The sequence below is a fragment of the Ahaetulla prasina genome, chromosome 3 (genome assembly GCF_028640845.1).
Source record: "Ahaetulla prasina isolate Xishuangbanna chromosome 3, ASM2864084v1, whole genome shotgun sequence".
Taxonomy (NCBI): Eukaryota; Metazoa; Chordata; class Lepidosauria; order Squamata; family Colubridae; genus Ahaetulla; species Ahaetulla prasina.
In genome coordinates this window covers 124,047,265-124,064,159 of record NC_080541.1, presented here as the reverse complement: position 1 = coordinate 124,064,159, position 16,895 = coordinate 124,047,265, and the positions used below count along the sequence as shown (strand labels likewise).

Below are 16,895 nucleotides of genomic sequence, written 5' to 3'. Positions count from 1 at the left end.
ACAATCCTGGGTTGTATAAACAGAGTAATAGAATCAAGATCACGTGAAGTATTAGTACTGCTTTATAAAGCCCTAGTAAGACCATACCTGGAATACTGCAACCAATTCTGGTCACCATACTACAACAAAAAATGTTAGTACTTTGGAAAAAGTTTAGAGATGAGCAACTAAGATGAAACGAAACAAATAAAGAATGGCTGCAGGATTTGGGTTTGGCTAGTCTAGAGAAAAGAATAATTAGGGATGACATGATACCAGTATCCCAATATTTGAGGGGCTGTCACAAAGAAGAGGAGGTCAAATTATTCTCCAAAGCACCAGAGAGCAGGACAAGAAACAATGGTTGGAAACTAATCAAAAAGAGAAGCAACCTGGAATTAAGGAGGTACTTCCTACAATTAAGCAGTGGAACAGCTTGCCTTCAGAAATTGTGGATGCACCATCACTGGAAGTTTTTAAGAAGAGACTGGACAGTCACTAGTCTGAAATGGTATAGGTTCTTCTGCTTGGGCAGGGGGCTGGACTAGAAGACCTCCAAGGTTCCTTCCTACTCTATTCTTATTCTAATTCTAACTCACTCCCACTCACATTGTACATGTGCAGGAAAATATTGAGACTGAATATTTTAACGTGAGTCATTAGAAATGCTGAGAAGACCCAATGTAGCATCAATATTAATTTAAGATCTTTCCCAGAAAACCGCATAACTCTGCTTGGTTATTATTAAGGCTGGTCCCACACTGTTCATATCTACACACGTTACACTGATACATTATAATATCCTATGTTGGCAAGAACTCAGTGTATATGAAGGCCAATACCAGCTAAAGAATTGCCCAGCTGTGGTTTGACATTATTGTTTATGCTGTCCTCAACACTCACAGACTCTGCCAGCCTACAAAAATATGCATACAACTTAAATAAGACAGTTCATTGATCATTTTCAAAACTATTATATTAAGAGTAGAAATGTTAACAGTAATATACAACAAGAAAAGCAATATATGAGAAAAAATCATGGCATAAATTGCCCAAATTTCAGTTGGGCTTTAAATTATAATTTTCCATAGGCTCAAATTACAAGATTTTTTTTAAGCTACTGTCCAGTAAGCTAGATGAACAGTGAAGTCTTTTGGAAATCTTTCATACTGACTTTTATGATATCTTCATCTTCCTAAAGATAAGGGGGAAATATCCACCAGAGACAGCTAATCGTGCAGATGCTCCCAAGGCAACAGTTGGACTGGATGGAATAAAGAATTTTGGAGATCCCTGAAGCTCAGCAGTAAAGATCAAGGCATTGCGACCAAGGGCACAAGGTTCAAAGTAATGATTAGCATTATATACAGAAACTGTTCGAATTCCAGCATCATCATTAACCGTGTTCTCTGAAGCAGGTCTTCCTACATAGTAAAGAGAAGAGAAGTGGTCAGAAGTTATTTGTTATAGGGCTTAGATCCATTCAGCTGTTTTGCCCTGACCAATCTCCCTTTAACTAGTTCACATTTCTACCATGTTAAGTGTAGATTCTGCTTTCCCACATCTTCTCCTTAAACCATTCTAATTCCACTTTTGATTAAACAAACATGAAGTCATATAAAATTACTCAACAAAACCCAATTTTCATCATGAACAGGAAGTGCTGAATAGAGAAAGCTGTTCTCATGTCCCTAAAGGAAACCTCTGTCTAGACTGCATGATGGTTTCTTATTTGAAACATGAAGACCAATAGAATCTGCTGTGTAAACCAGTACCCAATATTTCCCTATTTTCTCACCCTAGCGCCCTCCCATTTTCACTTTACATGTTAACCCTTTCAGAATCAGTATGTTCCATATTATTCTGGTTAGCCACCATTCCTGATATCTCAGAATTTAGTTCTCGGATTCAACAGAAACCTTCTATGCTTTAAAAGTTGATCATTTTGTAATCTCTACTGAATCTGATTTCGTAGTATCAGCTCAGCTACAAATCCATTTTAAAAGGGTATCATATTTTGGCAACAAATTTAATAATACTATAGTAATAACAAAGTTAGCATTATTAGAAGGTAAATGCATAAATATACCATGCAATACAGATGTTGATGGAGAAAGTTGGGAATGGCAAACAGACAATTTGTTTACATCTGATTCATTTTGACTCAGCTTTTCTGGTTTCTCGGAATGAACAATGGAAACATAAAACTCTTCTAATGTTTGTGACAAAGAATCAGGTATATCTCCAACAGAGGATTCTGTCTGCAGTCAAGTGAAAAACAGAAACTTGCTTTAAAACACAGGATAGCCATTTGACTGACAATGTTACAATTAAAAGAAAACATCTGAAGCAAAGGCTTCATATGGCATAGGTGATGGGAGCAGTGAAATGCACTTACCTTCGCTATTGGATTGGAAATGTAAGCTTATGCGCTTCTTCTGAGGGTCAAAAATGGGACATAATGACATTCCGGTGGGTGGCCAGAGCCTCCCGCTGCCAGCTCTACCAGCTCATGCGAGCCTGATAGATCCAGCCAGATTTCACTGCTGGGTGATGGTCACATAAATTTGGAATGGCAAATACGGCGAAGATCTGAAAAGTCTAACAATACAACTATACTTTGCATATCTTATAGCAATTGTTATAGATTGTGGAGTATAATTACCTAGTTAAGTAATTAAATGTCTGCAAGCAAACAAACAAGCTCCGAGAGCACCAAGGACTCCACAGTTCAACCCAGTTCGGCTAATATATATTTTCTTCTTTTGGAGTTGCTATAAAACATACAACTGTCCAGACTAATAGGAACATTTCTCCTAAGTAGAAACAGTACAAATCAAATTACCTTTGTATCTGCCATCGAGCTCAGAATTTCACTTGGATGTTCCAGACTTGAATCATCTGCTGTCTCAATGGCACTGGACACATCTCTGGTCTGCCAAAAAAGAAGGACATTTATTCCAAGCAGAAAATGAGTTCCCTCCACTCCTTCAGTCTTGGAGATCCAACCTTTAAAATGATGACCAAAGGACCAGAATGGTGAGGAAAGCAATTTACATACAGAACTGCCTGGGACTCAAAGTACTATGGTAGCAGCAGTGTGTCACAGTCTGTCACACACTGCTATGTTCTCAATAGTATTCCTGCCTGAAGCAGTCAGATCAATTTCTCCATAGCCTCCAAATCTTGATTATGGGATTCAACATGGGGCTGACTTTGAAGGTAAGTAATGTCTCCTTCAAGTCCAGAACAATTTCTGGGGGACTTCATGTGCTGTCTTCTTGACAACACAACAGTAGAAATAGTTTGCCTTTTTCTTCTTAGATGATTTTGACATCCCAATCTAGCCTAATTTAAACCCAGTCTAGGTATTCGCCAGGCCTGACTCTGCCCAATTTCTAATCCCAGACATAATCAGATAGGCACTGCTAACTGAAGTGCCCTTAAAAAAAGGAATTTCATATTTTGAATGAAGCAAAAGCCGGCTACCAAATCAGCAGGATCATAGAAGCATTAAGGTTCTGATATTGTGTGAAAACATTCATATCCGCATCCTATCTAATCTGGGAAATAAAGTTTGGACAATATAGCTAAATATCTGCTTCTTACCGAGCTCTTATACTGCTCTGTGAGACGTTAGCATCTGCTATTTGAGCAGAGCTTTTAGGACATTAAGAGTTTTTTTTAATAGCAGCATTCATGTTATGAAATACAAGTAGATCTTTACTTACAATTGGTTGCTTAGTGACTATTTGAAGTTATGGCGGGCATCCCACTCCCCCCAAAAGATACTAATGAACCAGATTCAAAATTCTGAGAGCTGGGCAACCCAGCTAGTTATGTGATTGCATTTTGGGCACTCAACAGAGGGCCTGCATTTATGGCTCTTTGCTGTATCCCACAATCATGTAACCACAATTAATAATGAATTTTTGCTTGCCAGAAACCTGCATTTACTTTGTAGACAATTGGTTCGCTTAATGTTCACTTTATAACCAGAGTTTAATGACAGCCACAAAAAAAGTTATAAAATTGGATTGGTCACATGATGACTGGCTTAGTGACTGGCACAAATTATGACAGTAATCTTGGTCTCAATTATGGTTGTATGTCAGGGAACACATGTACTATTCCCAAGTACAAAGCATTTTAAAGCAAGCATTTATCATTGCCTTAAGTTTCCCAAAATATTTTGGTATTCTATTCCATGTAGTATGGCTTGTAATGATTTCCCAGTCTGTTTTTACTGCTGTCCAGTTTCCTTATTTTAGTATTTTTGTATTTTACCCTTTTTAGTTACAATCTATTTTCACCAATTTAAAGTTTATGTGTACAGATAAGATTATGGCTTTCTTTTTAAAAAAAAAATCTATATACTACAAACTCTGAATCTTTGGGATAAGAGAGCACTGCATTTCAATTGAACCTTTGGATTAGTAACACGAAAAACTAGTAACAAAATCTACCTTTTGAATCACACTTTGGTTGTGTTGGATCTTATTTTTGTTGCCTTCATGACCGGAGGTCTGGTGAGAAACTACCATAATATCATTATGTAAATTATCAGATGCATCCTCATTTTTCTTTTTTTCATAATGTGATGAAGGCAACCAGTTCTCATCCCAAATTTCTTGGCTTAAATACACTGGCTCCAGGTATGGTACTTCAGGATATGAGGACTGGCTTGCTGTGTGCTAGAAAATGTTTACAATACTGTCATTTTAATTATATATTTAATTTCAAATACAGTATTTTAGAGAATTTGTTCATTGGAAAATCCTGCACAAAATTCCATTTATTAAAAGTAATCCAATCACACTTTTAGCCATTTTAATTTCTACACTGTACAAGTAGTCCTCGCTTACTGACTGCTTGTTCAGCAAGAACTCAAAGTTACAGACATTGAAAAAGGAGATTTATGAACAATCTTTAAAGCTGCAACTGAATAAATACTCCCATATATTCATGTTTAACTTTTATTACTTTGCAATATTTTATTCATGTACTTTTCTATTTACTACCTTTTCAGTACACAAATAGAAAATGCTAAATAGTTGAAACTATCTTATTTTAAAGACTTCCTTATGTATGCTTCATTTGCTAATCCCACTGACATATCTGATTACGTAATTTCACATTCATTGTTTTAAAAGGAAAAACACTGAAAAATGTATCAGAAGAGGCATTAACATTTGATTGCCACAGAAATATTTTAAACAATATAAGGAAGTATTTATGTAAGATTATCTCATTCCCTTAGTAGTAGTATGAATAACAATAATATTGAAAGCTATGGACAGGACGACCAGTAAAATAATGGCAATGAATCATACCCTTCATCCATGCAGTGATGTTGATAGGATCTACTTATCAAGGAAATTATGTGGGTGTAGAATATTGTAAGTGCACCAGACAGTTGAAGGAGAAAAAGGGGCACTGGAAGGACAGTGCAGTCTCCTGCTGTGAGGAGGGCTTTCCCATCTGCAAATGAGTGCTATAGTTGGTTTGGGCAGCCACAAAACACCCATTTACTAGAAAGTAAACTAGAAGTAAACATGCCGGCCACATGACCACGGAGACGTCTTCGGACAGCGCTGGCTTTGAAACGGAGTTGCCCCCTAGAGTTGGCAACGACTAGCACGTATGTGCGAGGGGAACCTTTACCTTTACCTTTAAACAAGAAGAATACTCTTTCATTACCTCCCTAGACTGTTCACTACCATCCCACTTGTTTTTTTTTTCTAGGTTAAGTGAATGTACATCTAAACAAAACTTTAGATTTAGATTGCGGCTACCCATCATTTTCATTTTCAGGTTGGGTCCAGAATAACTATTGGGAACAGAGGTAATGTTGGAGGCTGGTGCTCTGCTTTGCATCATGCAAACACTCCTTTTAATTAAAAATATGAAGACAGATTGTGAAGGAAGTCAGACTGATGCTAAGCGATTGTCAAGCGCTGCAGTACACAATGCAAAGCACCAAGAAAAATTGTTTACTTTTGACTTTAGAGCATCCATCTGGCTCAATGTAATATTTTTGGGATTCACCCAACCATACAACCATAGTTACTAGATGCTAATTTTAGAAGAAAAACTAACCCTTTCTCAGTCTTCTGGGGATTTTACAGGAACAGAGAAAAATACATGAGAAGCAATAATCAGCAAATCTTTCCCACCTGTGAAACTACTTCATTATTGCAAGTCTCTGAATTGGTTCCTGGGAAGTTTACAAGAAATTCCTGCTGAAGCAATGAAGTGTCAGCTTTTGTGAAATCAGCATGCTGGTTTTGGTTTGGTTTCATATATAGCGTAAAAGGATTTAACTCTTTGAAGCCCTGTTAAAGTAAAAATGAAGAAATATTTAATATCTTCCAGTCTGACCTTAGAAACAAGCTGCAACCCAGGGTGGTTAATGGTATGTGGGAAAGACCTTGGGCAAAGAGAGGCTGCCAGCGGATGGTCATATAAGAAATAGTGTAGCCCACTACTATAGTAGCTGGGGCAAGAGGCTCAGAAGAGATACTCCGCTGTTTCTTCATCTGGAAAAGAAATGGGGGACAGGGGGACTGCATTTTCAGTCTTGCAAGGTTCTGTCAAGGTAGTTTACAATAAAATAGAATTAGCTTATCTGGTTGTGATTTTTATCTGGTTTAACACACAAGGTCGACAGGATGAAACATTAACTTGTTTTCATTTATTATTTTCATACAGCTCAGTTTAAGGACTGCACTTTTATTTATATGATGTTTCCTCTACCTGAAGGTAGAGTTACAAACAGAACACTAATTTGTTAATTAGGTATGACGCCAACTCATTGATGGGCTTGCTTTCCTATTACTGATTTTTGATTTGTACTTTGATTAGAAAATTAGGCTGTTTTAAAGGTAATTTTATGGAACCTATTTCTTTATATCCAGATGACTTTTTAAAACTTTTTTAAAGTGGAGAGATAATTGAGCCATGTTAAACTTTTTTTGGTTTGATTATATTGCTTTAGCAATTGTAAAAAATAAACTCCCATTTCCAATATGGATTTCTTTGACACAATGTCAGTTCCCCTTATGGTCTTGTTTCATTTTTTTTCTTTTCGGTCCAGCTCAAGCCAATCTGGGAATTACTTGTGATAATTCAGCACTGTAACCCTGCCCCATCATAACTTGTCTTCCTTTTACCTTGGAAGGAATGTTCTCCCTACAAATGAGTGCATGACCCTCTAATTTCAAAACATCGTGCAAGTAGACATCATCATCGGAACTGGTATCACAAAGGAAGAGGTAAAGGACATCATTTATATATTCATCTACCAGTCCCACCAGCAATTTCAGCTCACACAGTCTTCGGAATTCCTTTATAGCACTGTCAGACCAATCACCCTTTATGCAGGGAAAAAGAGAGAGGATAAAGCAGAATATAAAATAAATGCAAAGTTTAAATTTACAATCAGAAAAGCACAAGTTCAAGTCTCACAGTCATGGAACAATTCGGAATAATCTCTATTTTTCAGCCTGTTATTTTGGGAAAATTTGTAGGAAAGAATATTGTGCTATGTAGGTTGCCTTCAACCCCAGGGGGGAGGGGGGAATATAAGTTTAATAAATAAGTATATTTGTTTTTCTTGATTTTTTGCCAGTCTGTTTAAAAATACCAGTTTTAAATTTAATTTCTTCCCTAGTTAATAAATCATCTAACTTTTCTTCTCTTCACCTTTTAAATTTTCACTGATTTATTCATTCCGACTTAGTCAACAGTTCCAATATTTAAATCTGATGCTAACATTGCTCTGAAAGCAAGACAAACTTTATTCTTTCCCAATGTTGCAACTTATTTTTTCTTTGAACCCGTTTCAACTGTTTATAAATTTAAATCTAAAATAAATCCACACTGAAATACAAAATGAGCAAAATATTTAAATCAATACACAAACTACACAAAATTACTCCAGAATCTTACCTAGTACTTCCCTGCTCTGTTGTTCCATCCTTGATTCCTCCCCTCACTTAATATCAGCCCAATTCTTATCCCTTAATCAATGCAGCTAGCCCAACTCCATCTAGTTTTAGTCATTTTCTATTTTTATGCTGAGAAAAAATGTGTATACGTATGCGAGACAGAACAGCTGATACAGGCAGATATGGAATCAAATACTTTTTATTTTTATTTACTCAAAAGTTTTATCCTGACCCTGCCCATTTTGAAATGTGACTTCTGATATACATATACATATATGTTATTCATTGACAGAACAAGGTAGAAATCTCCCAGGTTAATTTAACTTAGCAAGTGTGAGTTGATACAGTGGGCAAAGTATGCACTACATAGTACTTTTTAATGTATCATTTTCTTTCCTTTTGTTTTTCTCAAGAGGGATTCTTAAGTTCAGTGTCATATTCCTTTTTGTTAAATAAGGCACAGACCTCTGGATTCAGGGGAGACCTTTTCAGGAATAGATGAACATGCTTCAAGATGCAAGTTCGGTATGTATTTACTACTGTGCCTAAATTCACCTAAACTGAAACAGATCCCCAGAAAAAGATAAGATGCTGTCTTGAATACTTTGGTACATAACATAGTCCAGGAGGCAATCAAACTATGTGAAGGATAAAGGTCAACTCTCAATTTGACATCAAGCTTGTTACAGCAAATTTCAAGGACTACAACATAGGTTTCCTTACAAAAGATTATTTATTTATTTATTTACAGAGGTCATGCAATCACCACTATACAAACATATACAAGGAGTCCGTGCAGATTTTACTCTGCTAGTTGTTGCTGACTATAGGAGGTGATGTTCATCTCCATTTCAAGGCCACTAAGCCAATGCTGTCCAAGACATTTCCGTGGTCATATGGCCAGAATGAAGTCACAGAGCGCTATTACTTTCCCACCATAGTAGTATGTATTTATCTATTCACATCTACATGTTTTCAAACTGCTAGGTTGGCAGGAGCTGGAATGAGGATGGAGCTCACCCCATGGGTGGCACTTCGATCTCAAACCTGGGCTGATGTGTCTTAACCGCTGAGTGTTCACACTGCATATATACATATATGTGCATACACACACATACATATGTACATATACAATACAATGTACTAGATAAAATATATCTAGAGAATAAATTCCAAATCATTGAGACAATCTGTGCTAGATATAATGGAGAAAACAAAATAAATCTTACAGAATTTGATAATCATGTATTCTAATATATGATCTGACTAACCTCACCATTAGTTTTATATAACTTGTGCTTTAACCATTTCCTGGGTTGACTCATTCAGGAGTTTCGTCATTTTGAGCGTGTCAAAAAATTGTGATTACCTCTTCAGTTATCTCCAACCAATTCTCCAGATTAGAACCAAACAAATAGGAAATTACATACCTTGCTTGGCTTCACCCAGGCTAAACAGCAAGGGATAACTTGGGCAGGAAGTTTTGCATAGCAATGTCTGTTGGAAGAATGTCATAATAGACTAATTCAGATTTATCAACAAAATATGATTTGATGTTGTTCTCTAATCCCTTTATATGCTTTTGATTCATATAACACCTTAAGCAATAAACCATATTTCTCAAACCGTTATGCCTTTATGCATACACTACTAAGCCAAAACCAAACAAAACTTCACTATAGCTTGGCTCAGTGTGTGATCCCACCACTGACTACATACACACATCCCATACACACATTACAGCATGCTCTGTTGAAAGATTCAGAGCACAGCTTAACAGATTGGCAAAACAATCAAAACTTGTAAAGCAAATGTTTTGTTTTCTTCCTTTTTAAAAAAAAAATATATTGCCTTGCACCGCTGTGAACTGCTTAGATGCTGGGAAAACTTGAAATACAAACCGTTCAGAAAACCATCACATTCCTTTCCATTCACATATCACACTAAGTAATAGATGCAATTGACAAATAAACCACAATCTGGTTTCCACCTGATGTTCACTACTCTGAAATGAACCACACTTCATTCACTTTTGTTTTCAGAGCCTGCAAAGCCAAAACAAACAAGCTACATTACGATTAGCATCAAATGTGAATCTGGACAGGGACTGTGTCTATATCTGCTGTTTTATCTATATTAATGAACTACAGTATTGGTCATCTCTAATATTCTTTTGCTTTAATAGCACATAATAGTTACCATGTTTAGATGTTCTGGCAAACTATGGGGCAAAATCCACAAAGTAAAAATGACATTAGAGTGTATGAATACAGCCTTCTCCAATCTTTGATCTTATTTTCAGATTGAAAAACACTTTAACACAAATAAATATTTTAAACTTTTAACTGGGTGGCTAAACTAAATTATTAAAATTCTTCAGGGTTGAAACATAAGCTCGATGGTCCTTGGATGTTTGGAAAGGCAAGGAACATACCATTTTATTATTGAATAAAACAAAAGAAAACCATATAAATAACTTTTGGAAGAATTACAATTATGTCACAAAATTCCAAAATAATATGCAGTCCTCAAACTAAGTAGTAACATTTCTGGAGAATATATTTTGATGGTATTATTATTACCCAATTTTGATAAAACAAATCTCATTTTAGTTTACCATGTTGCCCAAATTCAGCACTTGCATAACATGTAAATACAGATAATCTGCAACTTATGACCGCTGCATTTGTTCAATGCGATGTAGCCATTACGTGTGTCATAGCTTGAGTTTACCATCTTTTTTGGTGTAGTTGTGAAGCAAATCAACACAGTAATTAAACAAATCCAGCTTCCAACATTCACTTTGCTTGTTGGAAGCTATCTGGGAATGTTGTAATTGGCAATCACATGACCCTGGAATTCTGCAATGGTCATAAACACATCCTGGTTGCCAGGTGCCCAAATTTGGTCATCTGCCTGTAGGGACACTGACTGCAACGGTCGTAAGTGTGAGGACTGGTCATATTTTTTTTTCAGTGCCATCATAAATTTGAATGATGGTTCATCATTCAATCGTCATAAGTCAAGGACTATCTGTATCACTTACCTATCTTACCTTAAACATGGTCTAAAATGTCAGATTAATGGCTAACTAATTAGTCTAGCAAGAACAAAATGGGAGGCTAAAATCAAACCAAAGTACAAATAGTTCTTGACATATGATCGTAATGGAGCCTGTCCATTAGGGTAGTATCTTGTAATGGTCATAAAATGATTGTATCACTTTTGTGGGAGCTGTTAAAGGAATACCTTGATTATAAAGCAAACACCACAGTCATTAAGCAAATGCTGCAGTTCTTAAGTGAAGCAATGGTTTGTGATGAGTGTAGTTTTGCCAAAAGTCAGATGTGCCACAAAAACATCATAAATGTGGCAATATTGTGAAGCGTCCAAAGTTTGTTCACATGACTGCAGAGGGGACCTAAAGCCAGAACTTCCAATCCAGATCATGCTTCCTTTTTTATGTTGTTGTAACTTAGAACAGTTGCTAAGTATATTTTTTCCCCTCAAAAAAACAGAACCAATACTTCATTCCTCCCTGTACAAATTTTTTAGGAGGTGGAGAAAGGATTAGCTTTTCCTGGCCTCCTAATGGCTCTGAACTCAATAGAATAGAATAGAATAGAATAGAATTTATTGGCCAAGTGTGATTGGACACACAAGGAATTTGTCTTGGTGCATATGCTCTCAGTGTACATAAAAGAAAAGATACGTTCATCAAGGTACAACATTTACAACACAATTGATGATCAATATATCAATATAAATCATAAGGATTGCCAGCAACAAGTTATAGTCATACAGTCATAAGTAGAAAGAGATTGGTGATGGGAACTATGAAATGATTAATAGTAGTGCAGATTCAGTAAATAGTCTGACAGTGTTGAGGGAATTATTTGTTTAGCAGAGTGATGGCCTTCGAGAAAAAACTGTTCTTGTGTCTAGTTGTTCTGGTGTGCAGTGCTCTATAGCGTCGTTTTGAGGGTAGGAGTTGAAACAGTTTATGTCCAGGATGCGAGGGATCTGCAAATATTTTCACGGCCCTCTTCTTGATTCGTGCAGTATACAGGTCCTCAATGGAAGGCAAGTTGGTAGCAATTACTTTTTCTGCAGTTCTAATTATCCTCTGAAGTCTGTGTTTTTCTTGTTGGGTTGCAGAACCGAACCAGACAGTTATAGAGGTGCAAATGACAGACTCAATAATTCCTCTGTAGAATTGGATCAGCAGCTCCTTGGGCAGTTTGAGCTTACTGAGTTGGCGCAGAAAGAACATTCTTTGTTGTCCTTTTTTAATGATGTTTTTGATGTTACCTGTCCATTTGAGATCTTGCGATATGATAGAACCCAGAAATTTGAAGGTTTCTACTGTTGATACTGTGTTGTCAAGTATTGTGAGAGGTGGAAGTATGGAAGGGTTTTTCCTAAAGTCTACCACCATTTCTACGGTTTTGAGTGTGTTCAGTTCCAGATTGTTTTGGTTGCACCACAAGGCTAGTCGTTCGACCTCTCGTCTATATGCGGATTCGTCATTGTCTCGAATGAGACCAATCACTGTTGTGTCATCTGCGAACTTCAGTAGCTTAACAAATGGATCATTGGAGATGCAGTCATTGGTATACAGAGAAGAGAAGTGGGGAGAGCACACAGCCTTGGGGGCCCCTGTGCTAATTGTACAGGTATTTGATGTGATCTTGCTTAGCTTCACCTGCTGCTTCCTGTTTGTTAGGAAGCTTGTGATCCACTTACAAGTCTGTTCCGGTACCTGTAGCTGGTTTAGCTTAGTTAGAAGAATGTCTGGAATGATGGTATTGAATGCTGAACTAAAGTCTACAAAAGGACCCTTGCATAGGTCTTTGGAGACTCAAGATGTTGTAGGATGTAGTGCAGAGCCATATTAACAGCATCATCTGTTGATCTATTTGCTCGGTATGCAAATTGCAAGGGGTCTAAGAGCGGATTCGTGATGGTTTTCAGGTAGGAAAGCACTAGCCTTTCAAAGGTTTTCATGACTACAGATGTTAGAGCAACTGGTCTGTAGTCATTCAGTTCCTTGATGGTGGGCTTCTTGGCACTGGGATGATGGTAGAGCGTTTGAAGCAAGAAGGAACATAGCACATCTCTAGTGATTTATTGAAAATATGGGTGAAGATGGGGCCAATTGGTCAGCACAGACTTTTAAGCAAGAAGGAGTTATCTTGTCTGGGCCTGGAGCTTTTCCTGGCTTTTGTCTGTGAAATAGGTCCAGCACTTCCTTTTCTGTGATCTCTAGGGGTTGTGAACCCAATGAAATGGGGTCAGTTGTAGGAGGCTTGGCTGTTGTTGGTGTGTCTGAGATGCGGGTTGTGGAGATAGGTGGCTGTAGTTTCCTTTCAAACCTGCAGTAAAACTCATTCAGGTCATCTGCCAGTTGTTGATTACCTTCAGCCTGGGAAGGAGGTTTGCCATAGCCGGTGATATTTTTAAGAGTTTTCCACATGTTTGCTGGTTCATTTGCTGAAAATTGATTCTTTAGCTTTTCAGAGTAGCTTCTGAAAATAAGCTATAATAAGCTATAATAATAATAATGATCAGAAAATGAGAGCAGCATCATGGCTTAGTGGTGAAGACACTCACCTCCCACTCAGAAGGTTGAGAGTTCAATCCTAGGTAGTAGCAGATGTTTCTCTTTCAGGATAAAAAGAGAAAGTATCTGCTGCAAACTTCATGTAGGCATTAGGAAGGGCAACTGGCCAGTAAATGCTCAGCTCCATTTAGTTGCCCCAATTTTACCCCAAATTAAGAAATTACGGAGTCATAAAAAATAATAATCAGAAAATGTGATCAATATTAGAGTTGATGTATATCTGATCATGGCACAAAAGGGAGAAGACAATGATAAGGACCTTAATGTGTCAGTCTGTGCAGTGACTGCCACATTAATGTCCCAATCTCGATTAACATTAAGCCTAAACTATAGCATGTGATAATGGGGAATGAAAGACTTTGTGTCATTATACATTTTTAAAGATAGTTTACTTACTTGAGTAACCTCAGTGAAGATTTTTGAGCTATTGTTATATTTCCAAAGTCTGGGTAAAACACTTCCACTTCTTGGTCATTAAGGAGTCGATGAATGATAACTCGGTACCACCATTTGTCTTTAGAATTCTTTACACAACAAAGCTGGCCAGGACGGATGAAGGCTTCAGGTATGACATAACGATTAGCTACATAATTACTAGAATAGCATCGTCTGAAAGAGAAGATTCAGATATATCACCACTGTAGCTTATTATATATCTGGGGCAGTCTGGTACTACTTTTTCAGTTTAACAAATTTATTAAAATGTACAAGCTTACATGAGCTACAGCTCTGCAGTCTGAAAAGGTGCTACCAGACACCTGTTTTTTGGCTACCATATACTAATAGAACTTTCCTCCTACAATATTATAAATATGAATGAGTACTGAACTGCGCTGGATTGAATTCCATGGGGCTTCTTGTAAACAAAAATTGGTCTCTGAGGCATTATTTGGATTGACAAAAAATATCCAGTTTTAAAAATCCTATTTTTAACCAATCTCATTTTAGAAAAAAAAAATTAAAGAGATCAGTTTAGAAATACCAGAACAAAGACATCCTTCATTTCCATGAGCTACTTCTCTCCTGTCTGGAGAAAAGCTGAAATTCCCACTGGTAGGAACTCCCTCCTCTTTCCTGAAGAATACATTTATCTTATGCTGCTCATTCATCTTGTCTGATGGATTTAAGGAGTGACTCTGCTGCTCCCACATAGTAGAGCACATTTTTTTCCTACTCACAGAGCAAAAACTGAGATGAGGACTAGGAAGCAGCTGGAGTGTCAATATTTGAACTCCCAACTGGCCATTTTAAACAATCTCCCCATATCTCATATCGTGATATATTTTACACATGGATTTATACATAATAGGAGGCTAGGTTATCTAGTACTATTCTCTATTTTCTTCAAGCCTGCAAAAATGTTTTCTATCTAATCTTATTTGCCATTTTTTTCTTATGGGAATGATACAAACAAGTTGTGAAAACCTGAATTACTGAAAGATGATGACAATGTTTAGGTTCTTCCCCAAAATTTTTCAAACAAACATGACAATTATAAAATGAAATGTTGAAAGTTCACACTTTAAAATGTGCATGGATAACCATCTTGAGAGCAGTTGCACTGCAAGTGGTTGAGAGTTATGGATTACAGGCATCCATACACAAAAAACAAAGTGAATTCTCACTCTCCTTTCAATTTTAGTAAAGTTTGTGCAAAAATAGATATCTCTACTTTCATAAACAGCCCAAATATATCTTAACCTCATCTCAATCATAATATTTTCCAGCTCATCAGAAGTTTCTCCACCGTAAATCCGGACATGGAATTGTGAAGGTGACACAATGTCCTCCACAAATAATCCAACAAAAGCATTCTTGTCAAGTTTAGGGAGACAATAAAGAGTTTCATCTTGAACAGAATCTGGTGGTATTTCTTCTTCCATTATTTCCTGTATAATGTTATCTTTCTTCATGCCTAGGTGCTGCAAATGCAAGGAAAGAAAAAAGAATCACCTTCATATAAAACTCAGGACTAATGATCCTGGCTGGAAAACCAATGCAAGGAAACATAAATGATATTCTTTCAAATTTTTCATTGTGATGTTTGAGCTTTGTGATCTTTGTGAAGTTTGACAGCTCTTTATATCTGAACTGCATGTACTATTATATTTGACTTGTGTGTGCTCCATTATACTACAAAACTCATATAAACAGAAATTTGAATTGTATGCTTTATTTGGCCAAGTATGATTAGACCGGGTGTCGGCAACCCGCAGCTCTGGAGCCACATGCAGCTCTTTGGGGCCCTTGCGGTGGCTCCCTGCTATCCGGATCCCACCACTGGATGGCCCCACCCCTCACCTTCCCCTCCCAATCACTCCTTGCGTGAGAAGGGCGACGGCGGTGGATGGAGACTCACTCCATATTCCAGAGTAGAAGCGAAGCGGCCCTGTACTTGCCTCTTCCTTCTGGCCCTTGTTGGTGCTGTGCGCACCCTGGTCGCTTGGGGAGACGTGCAACTTTCTCTCTATCCTGAGACACTGGCCCGGTCCAGCTGCAGCCGATGCTCCGCATTTTAATGGGCTCCAGGAGGAGCAGGGGATACAGCCTCCCCCATTGTGAAGCGTGCTAAATTTAAGTGTGTTCGCAAGGTGCTGCAAGAGCAGCGAGCAGGCCATGGAGGTGGCGAGAACACCGGTGTCTCGGGACAGAGAGAAATTTGTGCATCTCCCCGAGGTGCGCACGGCACCAAGGGCCACAAGAAGAGGCAAGTACAGGACCGCTTTGCTCCCCATCTGGAATATGGAGCTAGTCTCCATCCGCCACTGCCGTCCTTACCTTCTCAGGCGAATGACTGGGAAAGTGAGGGCAAGGAGCGAGGCCAGCAAGTGGTGGGGTCAGCTGGCAGGAAGCCACAGCAGGGGGACAAAAGACTTCATTTATCTGGGAGCCTGAAATGACTCTTGATTTAAATCATATGGTAAAAAGCACCAAAAGAAGAAGAAAGAACATCATCAGCAAAACAAGAACAAAAAAAATCAACCCTCGCCTGTTTTTGGAAATGGTTCAAGAGTGAACACACACACACACACACACACAAAAGTGAGAGGGAGGGAGAGATGGGAGAGAAAGAGAGACACAAAGAGAGAGATGAGAGAGAAAGAGAGGGAAAAAGGAGAGGGAGAGAAACAGGGATGAGAGATAGATGAGAGAGAGAGAGATGGGGAGAGAGATAAGAGAGGAAGAGGAGAAAGAGAAAGAGAGAGAGAGAAAGAAAGAGATGGGAGATGAGAAAGAAAGAGACAGAGGGATAAAGAGAGAGATGAAAGATATGAGAGAGCAAGAGAGAAGGTGAGAGAGATGAGAGAGAGAAAGGAAGAGGAGAAAGAGAGAAAGAGGAGAGA

At 37.8% G+C, this 16,895-nt stretch overlaps 1 protein-coding gene across 3 annotated transcripts in view; it reads right to left on the bottom strand.

Moving 5' to 3' along the window:
• TDRD5 (tudor domain containing 5) overlaps nucleotides 1–16,895 on the bottom strand; it is a 46,739-nt gene that overhangs the window by 17,741 nt on the left and 12,103 nt on the right. For all 3 annotated transcript variants that reach the window (XM_058178583.1, XM_058178584.1, XM_058178585.1), the window contains 9 exons: nucleotides 15,253–15,473; nucleotides 13,948–14,160; nucleotides 9,359–9,425; nucleotides 7,152–7,352; nucleotides 6,156–6,314; nucleotides 4,446–4,673; nucleotides 2,825–2,914; nucleotides 2,069–2,240; nucleotides 1,154–1,403 (listed from right to left, as the gene is read on the bottom strand). In XM_058178583.1, the coding sequence (XP_058034566.1) occupies nucleotides 1,156–1,403; nucleotides 2,069–2,240; nucleotides 2,825–2,914; nucleotides 4,446–4,673; nucleotides 6,156–6,314; nucleotides 7,152–7,352; nucleotides 9,359–9,425; nucleotides 13,948–14,160; nucleotides 15,253–15,473 (1,599 nt within the window). In that variant the 3' untranslated portion in view covers nucleotides 1,154–1,155. The remainder of the gene's footprint in view (nucleotides 1–1,153; nucleotides 1,404–2,068; nucleotides 2,241–2,824; nucleotides 2,915–4,445; nucleotides 4,674–6,155; nucleotides 6,315–7,151; nucleotides 7,353–9,358; nucleotides 9,426–13,947; nucleotides 14,161–15,252; nucleotides 15,474–16,895) is intronic.